Below are 13,455 nucleotides of genomic sequence, written 5' to 3'. Positions count from 1 at the left end.
AATTTCTGATCAACTCTACATTAAAATATATATATCTAACCGTCTCTTCTTTCAAAATTTATGTAGCAATAAATTTTTAATATTTTCAAATTTCTAAAATTGTAAAATGTAACTTCCTTAGACGACCAGGATTCTTTTACGCGATATTCACTACAACTTCAGTTAAGTTTACTTCCTATTGTTCCAATATTAAAGTTTACTGTCTTAATCAGCTATTAATAATTAGGACATATATATTTTTTACTTCTAATTCTGCATCCTTTTTTCATATCATTTCTTCTACCGTTAGAAACATTTCTCTTCCATTTTCTGCTGCAGCAAAATATATCCCGCAGCAAAAAAAAAAAGAAAAAGAAAAACACAGAACAAAAAAACTTCGTTGCTAGCTTATAATCATAAGTTAGAAACCAATATAAATGGTGCTATAAATGATGAAAGAGAAAAAGAAAAGAAACGAGAAAAGAAAACAAGTAAACACAAGTGTAGTAACTAGTAAAATAACAAAATATTATACTAATATTCAAATCTATAACGTGTCATTCAATTGCCTTTTATGAGAAATACGAAAAAAATGTTAGGAAAACACAACTGAAATTTCTAGGCACGTCAACCAAAAAATTTGAAATTATTCCTCGACAGTATAAATTTTACAAAAACGCCTGAACAAAAAAAAAGTTCTTCTTTGATACAAATTAAAAGTGATACAAATTAAAAACACATATATTTATCAAGATTGAACTGCCAAACTAAAAAGAAGTACAACAGGAATATTGGAACAGCTCGATCTTCATTAATTTTTTTGATTTATTAAAAAACTCAAGCATAAAAAAAAAAAAAAGTATTTGAAGAAAAGTATAATCTAAAATCTCAAGTTTTCGAGGTTTTTAAAATTCCTTAAATAAACACGGAGCATTACATTATATAATATCTACAGTAAATTTTTAACAAATCTCTTTTGCTTCCCTAACTCTGACAAGATGAATGATTACGACTAATCATACTGGTGTAGTGAAGAGTACGATCCCAATACAAAGAGTGTAAAAGAAAATATATTAAATCATTTAAATGCACAACACATAAATATATTAATTAAACACGCACTCTGCAAAAAATTATATATTTGAAGCGTGTCAAAAAAAAAAATCATCGAGAAAATGAAACCGAACAGACCGGCAATAATTCCCCGTAGTTCAGTTACCAACCAGAGAAAAACTTGATATATGAATATTACCAAACCTGAAAAAAAATTATAAATGTATAGGAAAATATATCGAGATAAATAAGCATGCGTACTAATTGTTAGTTATAACCCTTTATTTTGTATCTAGTGTTAGTCATAACTTTTCAGTAAACTAATGTTTTTTTTTTCTTTTTTTTTAAAAAAAAAACAAAACTGGATCAACTTATTAAGAGACATTATAGCATCGAAAACAGTTTTCGAGAGTCCAACATAACCATATATAACGTCCAATTATATCGCAACCTTAAGAAATGTCTACAGCATATAATCATGATCTTTTAAACATATATATATATATATAAAAACAAATTTTTGAGCTCTACAAAAATAATATATGAATCTTCGAACCTACAAACTCAGAACGATATATTAAAAATTTTGTTCCAATTTTTGAAGTAGTGAAAAAGGTAATAAAAATTAAATCCACCGAAGCATGTTAAGACCTGGGTTCATTTTAGTTATTTAGTTGTTCGATGGCACGCCCTGTGCGCGCCTGTTTACGCCGATTACGTCGTTCTTGTGATAACATAAAACAGTTCCCGTGTAATAATTTGGAAGATCGCTTCAGTTTTTTAGCAGAGTGAGTCACTGCATGTTGTTCCTTTTCCAACAAAAGATTGTTATTTGTTGTTTGGTGATGTGATACCTTTGAGATTTTCTTCTTCCGATATCTAGAATTCTGAATGCTAGTAGCGAATGGCATCAACAAATTTCCAACAATATTTGAACCCGAATAACTTTTAACACTTAAGCATATAAAACTGGTTGATAGTAAGTCAGTACATGCCACTGAGGGTAAAGTCGAAAAATTTTTAGCGGGTTCATAATATTTGGCTGATACCAGACCTTAGCTTGTGCTTCAACCAACCTTAGTGATCGTTGGTTTACATCAGCAGTACTTTCTCTGTGATAACCGTGTGTAAAGATTGTATCATCTTGTCTTGAAGTTGTTGCAGTTGTCACTTCATGCTTTGAAATTTGTCCATTATAACCCGTCCTTGGAATTTGCATTACCTCAATCAGGAAAAAACCAAGTTTCTTGATTCCGAAATCAGTAAAACCAGCATTGTCACACATAAATGAATCCAATGTACGACTTCCTATAATAAGAGCATCCAGAAAACAGCGATCATTCGCTTGATGAGCCGGCCGAATCAAAAATTCAACGCTCGATAATTTGGCGCTAAGTTCAATTTGTTGTTGCACATACTGGAACCAAAGAAACTGATTTTCCGCACGAGGCGTCGGTGGAATCACAAGAATTCGCAACTGGAACTGTAATAAATACAGAAGTATATCTTCCAGAAGTTTGCCGTATTTCGACGGTGCCACTCCTTCAGCTAGTTCATGTGCTCCTGATGACAGTACTATTGCAACGCATCCATTACCAAAATGAATTTTCTGCAAAAACAGAAACAAAGTGGACATTCGTTCAAATTCTTCTAGTTTCCAGCTATCGATTCCAAACTGTTGTAGAAATCGTCCATCTATTTCATTCATTCGCTTACCCCACTCGATATAACGTGCCAATCGTGTAGACGTATTATCACCCACAAAGATCAACGGACAATTTTCAGCAAATGCCGGTACACGTTCAGCACGCACCATTTCAATAGCCCAACCATATTCACAAATCTTACGTCCAATTTCCCACTTCTGCGACAGCTGATCACGCTCAAGTCTCGTACCTTCAAACACTGAATCAGTCCATTGTAATCGAATCGGAAAAAATTCCGTAGCATCTAGACACATTTTCAGCAGTTTACATCGCTGAATCCAAAAATTTAGAATAGCTAGCATTAATGGTCGACATTTTTTCAATGGTACTAAGTCAAAACGATTCCGTAACTCAGTATATTTGGAGAGAAGGTCAAAAGGTGACGTATGATACAATTGGCGGTAAATATCATTTTTCAGAGAAGTAGGAATTTTAGCATCTCGTATATGAAGATAGTAAAAGTGATGTGCCATTGTCGGAGGTGCGAAATCAGACGAAACATAATCCACAGCTAATGGCAAACACAACTCATGACCACCGTAATTTGGATTACAAACACTATAGGGATGAAGAGGAGAACCATGTTGAATAAGGGCTGTTTTCCGTGAGTGAACACGTTCACCCTGCACCACATCATAAAGCTGACAAACTGTCTGAATCAGATCGGATCGGCCCAGAAATCCTGAAATTTTATTATAACAGTGAGAAGAATTAAATTTAAAAACAGAACAAAACATTGGAAACTGATTTTCAGTTTAGATTATCTGTCCATATTTCGATCTATTCCCTACAAAAATTTAAACCAGGTATCATAAAGTATTAGAAATCAAGAGAAAATAAGCATGCAGACATTATTTTCAGGATACGAAATTTCTACCATTATGAGACAAAACACAATCTGAAGTAGTTGCAACTGGTGCTGTTGTATTTGGAATTGGTGGATCATAATCTAAATGTACAGCTAGCGGACAATACATTGATAATTACCTGAAAAAAGACTATTAACTTAAATCAGTCTGAGAAACAAGTGTAACCATTTGGACATAACAGAGAGAATACCTTGTAGATCAACCCGTCATTCATAGAGTAACAAATCCGAATCAACCATTGTAACAACAAATTGTAATCACCTCAGTTCTCTCACCTCCAAACTGAATGCATATTCCCATATATGAGTTTGCTTGCAACGGTTTCACATGCTAATAGAAATACATATTCTGATCCGCAAATCTGTAAGCCTGCTTTGTTAATGAATATGACAAGTAACGTTTTTTAGACAAAAAATTAAAATGAAAAATATTCCTCTAGCTGCGGGAAACAGTTCAAATCCAACAGAAATGAATAACTGCAATTATTTATTACAATGAACAACAATTTAGTAATAATTGATAAACTCAAAGAACAAAAATTATCACAAGCTCAAAACGTTAAATTTCAAAAGTTTAATAATTCATAATCCAAACTGATAACATGTTAAACAAGAGATCAGAGATGATGGAATCATTCCTGAGCTTCGAATTTCTCCTCTCTGTCCTTCATTCGTTTTGTTACAAAAATTTAATGGTAAAATCAAAATGTAGAAATTCTAACAAAAGTGGAACAAAGTTAAATTCCAGTCTCAAATCTTATGGAATAATCCAACAGTATAATTCATGGGCACTGAGTAAAATGTAAAAATTATAAAAAGATTCAACAACAAAAAAAAAAAAAAAAACAAAGCATTCCATAAATTAAAAGACGTTGTGGTAGAAACTTTTCAAAAAATCCAATTCCATTGGGTGCAATTCACCGGGAATGATCAATGAATGTAACGGTGGTCCCATGTCTAGATCGCATAATGCTTCCAAAGAGCAGAAAACAATCTGAAATTAATTAATAAACCTCCCTAATACCGATATGCAAGAAGTTTTATTAAGCAATTGATTTTTTTCAGCCGAATTAAGAGAATCATCTAGTCACAACCAGATATCAACCATACTTCACAGGTAACAGCAGAAATAACAAAGCTGTATATGCATTTTTGTGAAAGGATAACTAGTCTAGTTATATAACCAGATATCAATCATTCAGCAATAAGATCAATTTTTCTTATAGAAAGGAACAAAGAAAAGAACAAAACCTTCTGATCATCCCATCCTACCCTCGCCAGGGCCACAACTTCTGTACTTTTCGTGTATACTGAAAAAGAAAAAAAATCGAAAATTAAACAATAACTACAAGGATAAATGAATGATAAAATAATGATATTTTATGACAATGTGACTAAAAAAAGCGATGCGAATTCCATTCAAAAATTATATTTGGAACTGAGCTGGAAAAGATAAAATCGCAAAAAATGCAATCATATATCATTTTCAACGTTTCTTCTGACCTATGCAGTAAATTTTCAACGTTTCTTCTGACCTATGCATATTTTAATTAAAGCATTTTTTTTTTTTTTGGGAAATTAAGAAAAACAGCCTTAACTGTGTCAGCTAGATTCATCGATACATTATAACTCATCATGTCAACTACTGCATGTTTTACATCCCATCTATAATGGTACTTGACACCGCTGTCTATCATATTAATACAAAATTTAAAATTTTTAAACTGGTATTAGTACCATGCGCTTCAAAATTCATTTAGTCCTTGCTTTCATACTGTTTGAAAATTTCTTTTTGTGAGCTTACCGGGTTCCATATTTTCATCACTCATCTGGTCTACAATCTCCAACAGCTGTTTTGCTGCATCGGAACAAGTCATATACCTTGGAGGGAGAAATTCCTTCCGACCTCTGGAATTTTTAATTCACAGATGACAACTTTGAAGCAATGACATACATATAATCAAGATAAATACAAGTTATATGAAAACATAGGAATAAAATATCACTATTTTTGCCTTAGTTTTTGTAAAGAAATTACACTGCACTGCTGTCTTATTTGATTAACTAATATATTTAAAACGACCATTTCCATCAATGAGAACTTATTTTTTTAAAATCATCTCAACCAGCGAAAAAATGAGCCAAGAGAAAAAATTTTTCTGTGGAAAAAGTGATCTCAAAAATCCACAATTTTTGTGCAGAATCAAAACTTCAAAGTAAATTAAGTTAAAATAATACAAACTTCATCATATTTTTTATTGACTGCTCTTTCGTTTTAATATCTGAAATTAAAGATGATTTTTGAGTTGTAATTTCATTAACTACTATAAACTTAATTGTTATTTTAATAACTAAACTTTCTCAACATCATGATTCTGATCAGCCGAAACAAATACACTATGCACTTAGGATTGCAACAAACTTCTTCCTCGTCCCTGCTCAAAATTTCAGGTAGACAAATTATGGTTTCATTGTAACCTTTTAAGTAATTACTAGAAAAGAAAAACAGATATTGTAGTTTTGGGAAATATATGAAAATGTAAACAATGTAAGATGATGGCTACTGACCTAACAAGCATAATGTATGTAGTCCTCGCTTTTTATTTTCTGCGATTTTGAAATAATAAGAATCTGGATGCCAATTTTCTTCCCAGAAAACAATTGAAACGATCTCCCCAAATCTATACAACTAAAACAGACACGGAAATCAAGCAGAAAAATGATTTTCCAAAAGTAAAAGTTTTGAAGACTTGTAAAATTTCGCACCATTTTACAACAGTAGAAATAAAGATACTTTCTGAATCCTACCTGCAAGCCACAACATCCCACAGCGCTGATGATAGAAGCATTATGCACAATTTCCACATCGACACCTGCTTTTCGTGCATTAAAAACTAAACTTGCATGTGTTGTAGCACCAAGAGGATCTCCAACTACCAAAAGACATACATCTGAATCGAATGCTTCGTCTATTATATCATCTGCAAAATTTATGAAAGTAGAGTTTGAAAGAAAAACCAATTTCAAATGCACACTGTTTGTCTCTCATGAAATCAGAATTGTGGAATGCCTACTACGGCATTCATTTTCCTGATGATAATTTCGGTATAGAACATCCCATCTATTACTAAATGGTAAAAAAAAAAATTAATTTTTCACTATTCATTATCCTACAGTCATCGTAAATGAACCGGCAGCATTTGTTATGTTCGAAAATATAAATTACAACCCATATATAAATGCCAAGTGGCTTGTAATCAAATAATAAAATGCCAAGTGGCTTGTAATCAAATAATTCAACACTGAGTGATGGTGATAACACTGAAAAAACTGAAGAGAATATGTTTCTCGACATTTGAAAATTCAAATAAAATAAGTTAATAAAACTACCAGAATCTAGTTCAATCGTCATACGATCCGCTTCTTCAATTTCTTTGTTAAAAAATTCCTCCAACTTCTTTTTATCTAAGCCGAAGGACATAATACTTGTGTAACTTTCCAAATACACACGAGAACATTTCTGCACAGTAACCATTCCCTTAACCGTTATATCATCGACATTGCCCAAACCCAAACCGACTAGATATAACATTGAGATAAAATAGATTTCAGTATACTTCAATAAATCTGAAAAAAGCATATTCGTATGCTACCAAATGACAATACACAACATCCCAAAATAAACAAAAGATGATTGATTCAAATTTACTTCCCAAGATATAAATAATATTCATACAGTATTCATTTGCTAACTAATAATGCCAAGTATTACCAAACTGAAATCAATGTGTAAGCGTCATAATATATGTTAAATTAATCTCTCGTTCTCTTATCATTGCTACACCATCATCAGCACAATTTAGATGTGAATGATCCAAATTGGATTTATTACAAACCAAAAACATCAACCATACAAAAAAAAGTTCAGCCCACCCAAACTTCAATCTAACAATCTCCACGTGCAAGCTATCCATACTCAAACTTCAAACTAACAAAGACAATTAATTCCATTCTTTACGACCTGCAGAACAGTACAGTAATTTTCATTAGTTTTACGACACATGACTAATGAGATGTAGATGAAATCTAGCCATCGACTGCAAAATGTAACAATAACAAACAGCACGCAACACTTACATAACAATTTATTAATCATGAAGAAGGAATAAGAATTATAATGATAGTATGAACAAAACGTTTATTCCCGTCCTTACGCAAGTTTTTTCATTTAAATTTATGCATTTATTTCAATCTATTTCTCTCGCTTCTATGTATTGTGTAGTTAAGCAGTAAGTCACATAAATTTTTAACGAAATTTTAAGTTAACATAACTCTAAGATTTCAACGTTTGAACATTCTTATGACAACATTCCATTACATTCCAATTATGAATTACAATTGTTCAACAATATTTCGCAGCAATATGCGTAAAATAATTTTTTTTTTTTGAAGACATAAAGAAGCATGAAATCATTTTTATAATCAATATTGGTTTGGAATAACGATGTAATTACCGGTGTAAGAGCAACATATAACCCAAGGGAGCCTTAATTTAGGATAACTTGAAACTATTTGTCCTGGTACATATTAAATTCACTAGCTCAATATCATTCGGAACTCAATTTACTCAGCTACACTTGAACACTAATGATCACCGGTGAGATCGGCATGAGAAAATTTCCAAAAAGCAAAAACACTTTTTAATTTCGTTTCACTATAAGAAAATTACAAAATGAACTAAAGCCCCTCTTACTTTTTACCTACAAAGAGAAAATCGTGACACAAAAAAGTGTAAGTCTGATTTTCTAAAACATTATTTTGTTTAAATCTTCCAAAACAATGACCGAATGATTAGATTTTATCCAACTATTCCACAACTTCTTTTACAATTATGTCGTCGAATTAGCTGAACAATAATTCCTGTATTGATCGTAAGGAAGAACAATGAAGAAAGCCAAATTAAATAGAATGTATTCAACCCTTGAAATTCGAACAAATAAGCAGGATAAAGCCAAAACGCTTGTCCCAAGAACCATAAAATTATCAAGTATACTGCTTCCACTGTTGAAATCTGTAAAATTTAATAGTGATTTAAAAATGGAATAAATTTCGCTTTAGAATGAAATAATTTGACTAAAATTCATTTCATTCAAACATCCAAATTCATATTACAGCATAGCAATAAATCTAAAAACCAACTTCGATACTTCGTTGAGCAATCGGTAACAAACAAATATACCAAATGAAATACTGGCTAGTGCATACTTTATTAAACGAAACAAATACGGCCGTTGTAATTAGCCAACAAAATGGGAGATCATCATGAAATCTGCAAAATTCCATACTTAATTTTTTTATCACTGCTGGATTGAGAATCAAATGTAAAAAATAATGAATAATCTTACACTCAGCTGAATTCTGATTAATTCAAAGAAAAGGGTTCGCTCACCCATTAACTTGAGCATAAGCAAAGACCAATTTCTAAACTGTTACTTCTCTACTATCTTAACCTCCACTACAGTTACGAAAAACAGCGCTTTCCAATATTATAACAATTTTATCATAACATACTGAGATTAATTGAAAACAAACACCTTTAATCTCAATATTGTTAGTGGGGACATTAGATAAATGGAAAGATCAAATATTAAAATTCCCAAAATTACAACAAAAGTTCTAAATGGAAAAACACACCTGAAAGCAAGATAAATGATGAGTGAAACTTGGGGTATGAAAGCGCAAAAACTTATAAGCCGAGATATTTGTGCATTATTGGCTGTCAAATACAATAAGTAAAAGTAGGGCGAAAAATTATGTCGTGTATCAGTGCGGTAAAAATGATAAAATAATGCTTCGTTAATGTAAGGCATACCATATAACATATAAAATATGATCACTAATGTCAATAAACTACAACAAAATATCTGAAACAAGTAAAATCAAAGCTTACGTGGCAGTTATATTTTAAACAATAACCTAGTAAAAGTGGGATATATTAACAATGGAAAATCACAAAATTTCAGATCTACTGATTCTTGTCCCACAATCTATGAATCTGAAATGATCTGTAAGAGGGTATGCTATCATATAGCATTTCATAAATAACGAGAAAGTAAAAGATTTTGGACATCAATATAATCAACCGAATGTTGAAATGGATGGGTAAACAGAACTAGCTGATGATATATGATACCTACATACCAATACAAAAATATATCCTTTCATATTTGAAATCAGTCGCTTGCCATAATCGATCCATCCAGATGATAAAGAAACATTGGACAGAGAAAGGTAAATGGAAGGTAAATAAATAATTGGATATAATTTCAAGTGTACTGCTAGCAGTCCATAAACCAAGGCTGCCAACCACCACTAAAATATTTCGTCCAAATATCGTTTTCTAATAAAAATAATACTATGCGATTTCACTTTTTATGTTATTTTCACTTTCTTAACGAGAACTTTTCTGCAGGTGCTTTATCTGCCATTGCGAATAAGGCATTTGTATTTTCCAATATTCACCAAACGTTGATCAATAATATTCATATTCAACGATATTGCGTTAAAAACTGGATAAGTTGAAAAACAGCGATTAAGTATGGACAAATTACAACAACGGTAACATAGTATCGGAAGAACGCTTTCTGCCAAGACTTCGCAATCCATAATCACTTTCATTCCTTACTTCTTCCTGACTGATCTAATAATACTGTCATAATTACACAACGAGAAACAAGACTAAAAAGTGTAAAAAGTTACACATCAAGAAAAAAGCTGGAAAGTATTTTAAATTTTGTTAAGATATCACCTGATTCCGCATAAGCAAATATAAAGTCCACAGAACGACAGCACATACAAGCACGTCAGCATTACCTCTTGCTGATATTATAGCTGTTAATGGATTTGCAAGCCAAAATACTACCACACTTTTTTTCATCCTGGACTTATTTTCGTCCTTCAAAAACAAAATAAAGAAAAATAATAAAAAAAGAAAAAAAAAATCGAAATGTTCTCAGAAATTCCGCAATACTATTACTTGAACAGCATGCCTAGAACTTAACGAACTATAAGAAAAAATAAACAAATAAAAAAAGCAAATAATCCAAATCCCACGCTAAAAAACTTTTGGTCGTTTTGCTTAAAAAAATACTTAAAGAAATTAAAAAATGAATTCCTTTTAAAAAGAGAAAAACTAGGAAAAAAAGTTTGATGCAGAAAAATTCAAAAAATAAAACTTTTCTCAATTTATTAACCTTGCGCATCGTTTGACTACATGCTGCTAACTCGAAATACAAAAAACCATTTGCTACATCTGCGGCACAAAATAAAAATTTTCCTGCAAATTTGACATGCTTGATTTTTACAGAATATTCAGCAATGACTACTTGCCCGCATTAATTACTTAGCACGCTTTATGAAAGTGAAGCTGCTTATACAAAATTCTTTTAGTGTGTCTGGTATGTACCAGAGTAGAACTGAAATGCAAAACTAGGCAGCATTTCATTCATATTGCATAAAGGAATCGATGTCCTTATTAAACAATAAAGCATGAAAGACATTGAACTTCTTAGAATTCCTGCGAGATATGGGAATAAAACAATGATATTATTACTATCATTGTGGTAAGAAACTACTCATTTCAGAAGTGATCACTTACCGTATGTGCAGAACAATTTTATAGCGTCTAATTCCCATTTCTGCAACTCTTTTTCACAACTTTTTTACAGCTCAAATTTTTACAACCCCTAAGCCTTCCAATGTAACGATTTCATCTTCACTACATCCTATTCTCTTTTTGGTATATTTTTTCTCTAAATTATTTGAATATTTACCAAAATCAGGCCATTTTACTACTGGGGTTAATAGCCAAGCCAATAATGGTGTATAACGATAGGCTGCTCGCTTATATGGCGATTGTCCACGATAAATGTATTCTGCTGCATCCGAATAAACTTTATAATCAATGTCGGTAAATTGCACCTTGAAATTTTAGAAATTTGAAATTCTGTTTTTAACTATTTTCTAACAGAAATCAATGAAACTACTGTACAATATTTATCGTCCTCAGGAACCATCTTTAGGTTATTGCTGAACAAGTAATTTCATTCCATTCTTTTCTTGACTCGTCTGCAAAATCTTTTTCTTTTTTTGGCGTTTCTTTCTCTTTTTTTGTTGAAGCATTTTTTAAAAAAAAAAAAAAATCCTTAAAGTAAAATGTCTTAACCGTAGCTCGCAGTAGAGACCTTTCACAATTTAGACAAAAAGAAAATAAAATATAACTTATGAACAAGAAAAATTCCCCTACAAGTTAACCATCTCCCCCCATTCACTGTGAACAAAAAAAAAAAAAAAACTTTTACAGTACAAAAAACTAGCAGCGAAAAGATAATTTCTTGTTATCTTGACCACACTCTCTTCTCCCTTCTTTGTTTACACTCAGTAAGTCATTTCGTGAAATTCAATTCATGTAAAACAATATTTAGATCTGTATACAATAAAAATTCATTTCATGACACTTCATTTTGATACTGAAAGCTCATTTCACTTTAACATATGTTAAATATCTACTCAATTTCATTTCAAAGTTTGTCATTTCAAGTTATATCAGTCTTTTCGGTGTTAATACACTATTAACACAAAATACTTCAATATTAAATATCAGAATACAAAATCTAACCTCAAATAAGTAATCATGGATACACCCATAATACACCAAAATAATACGACATAAAAATGAGAGCAATAAAAGTTGCTTTTGTTTCCATATATTTTCCGATCTCTCAGCACTATCTAATGTTTGCTCACCGGAACTTTTCCGCGCTTTTATTTTCATCCCTTTTCAATAAGAAAATTCATTTATACAATATTTCACAGCGCCATTTTGAACTGTCTAAAGTATTGGAAAAATGGAAATTTCGTGCAATTGCCTACAAAATGCATACAAATCAAACCATTCGTATCACTTTTCCACCGATACTACCAAGCAAAATCCCCGCAAAATACTCACAACTACCGCAGCTCCGCGGAGTAACTCAATGATGACATAGTATCTCACTTACAGAATGCAAGGGAATCGCTTCAAGAATTCCATCGTTCATTTAAGCACAATTTGATTTTTTTTTTGTATAACATATAACAAATTCTTAAAATTTAAATCTGTGAATGATATTGTAATCTGATAGAATTGGTTCGTTTTTGAATACAAAGACTCTTTGAAAATTTTCTGAAACTTTCTTGAAAAAATTTTTTTTCTTTAATACTTGGAGAATTTTTTTGAGAGCTTTTTCATCTTTTTTTACAGAATAGTATTTATTTCATTTTTTTTTATTCTCTAAATTTCTCTTTGAAATCTTTTTGTGATTGATGGTATAATCCTCTGTAACAAAATTTAGATATTTTACATTTAATATAAATGATATTAATTAAGAAGAAGAAAATATGGGAAGTGAAAATTGTAAATGCTATTAAGATTGTATTCGTAAAAGTTGAAATAAATTTTATCTAACAAAACTCCTTTTATAATTAAATTGTATTATAATTTTTAAATAAAATTAGCAAATAAAGTATTGATTATCCAATGGAATTTAAATATTTTATGCTTCATATGAATAATATTAATTAGAAGAAGGAAATATGGATTATTTTAATTGTATTATATAATTTTATCATTGTATCATATAACGAAACAATTATATAATAATAAAAGTAAAATAATGTAATAACAAAAAATAATATAACAATAAGATAATAATAGTAATACAAAGACGAAAGAATAACGAATAAAAGTAAATACAAAAGAATAAATGTAAAATAATATAATAAAAAAATGTTTTAATAAGCAAGTAATTC

General features: G+C 30.8%; 3 protein-coding genes across 3 annotated transcripts; all 3 read right to left on the bottom strand.

Moving 5' to 3' along the window:
* Positions 1–1,694: 1,694 nt before the first annotated feature.
* On the bottom strand, positions 1,695–3,715 carry Bm9437 (Uncharacterized protein; the record flags this gene model as incomplete). The annotated part of the gene is made up of 3 exons (XM_001893595.2): positions 1,695–1,911; positions 2,109–3,420; positions 3,616–3,715. 3 exons carry the CDS (start codon positions 3,713–3,715, stop codon positions 1,695–1,697), a joined length of 1,629 nt encoding a protein of 542 aa, XP_001893630.2.
* A 753-nt stretch (positions 3,716–4,468) lies between these two features.
* Positions 4,469–7,198, bottom strand: Bm11348 (diphthine synthase, putative; the record flags this gene model as incomplete). The annotated part of the gene is made up of 7 exons (XM_001893594.2): positions 4,469–4,600; positions 4,858–4,916; positions 5,411–5,514; positions 5,849–5,888; positions 6,175–6,295; positions 6,415–6,587; positions 6,997–7,198. 7 exons carry the CDS (start codon positions 7,196–7,198, stop codon positions 4,469–4,471), a joined length of 831 nt encoding a protein of 276 aa, XP_001893629.1.
* A 1,266-nt stretch (positions 7,199–8,464) lies between these two features.
* Bm1821 (mannosyltransferase, putative) lies at positions 8,465–12,439 on the bottom strand (the record flags this gene model as incomplete). Its single annotated transcript, XM_001893593.2, has 8 exons — positions 8,465–8,677; positions 8,806–8,935; positions 9,301–9,530; positions 9,808–9,978; positions 10,415–10,561; positions 10,860–10,942; positions 11,439–11,586; positions 12,284–12,439. 8 exons carry the CDS (start codon positions 12,437–12,439, stop codon positions 8,465–8,467), a joined length of 1,278 nt encoding a protein of 425 aa, XP_001893628.2.
* Positions 12,440–13,455: the final 1,016 nt, after the last annotated feature.

This window comes from Brugia malayi, assembly GCF_000002995.4.
Source record: "Brugia malayi strain FR3 genome assembly, contig: Bm_v4_Chr2_contig_001, whole genome shotgun sequence".
Classification (NCBI taxonomy): domain Eukaryota; kingdom Metazoa; phylum Nematoda; class Chromadorea; order Rhabditida; family Onchocercidae; genus Brugia; species Brugia malayi.
The sequence above is the reverse complement of the archived record's forward strand: the minus strand, read 5'-3'. Positions and strand labels throughout refer to the sequence as shown.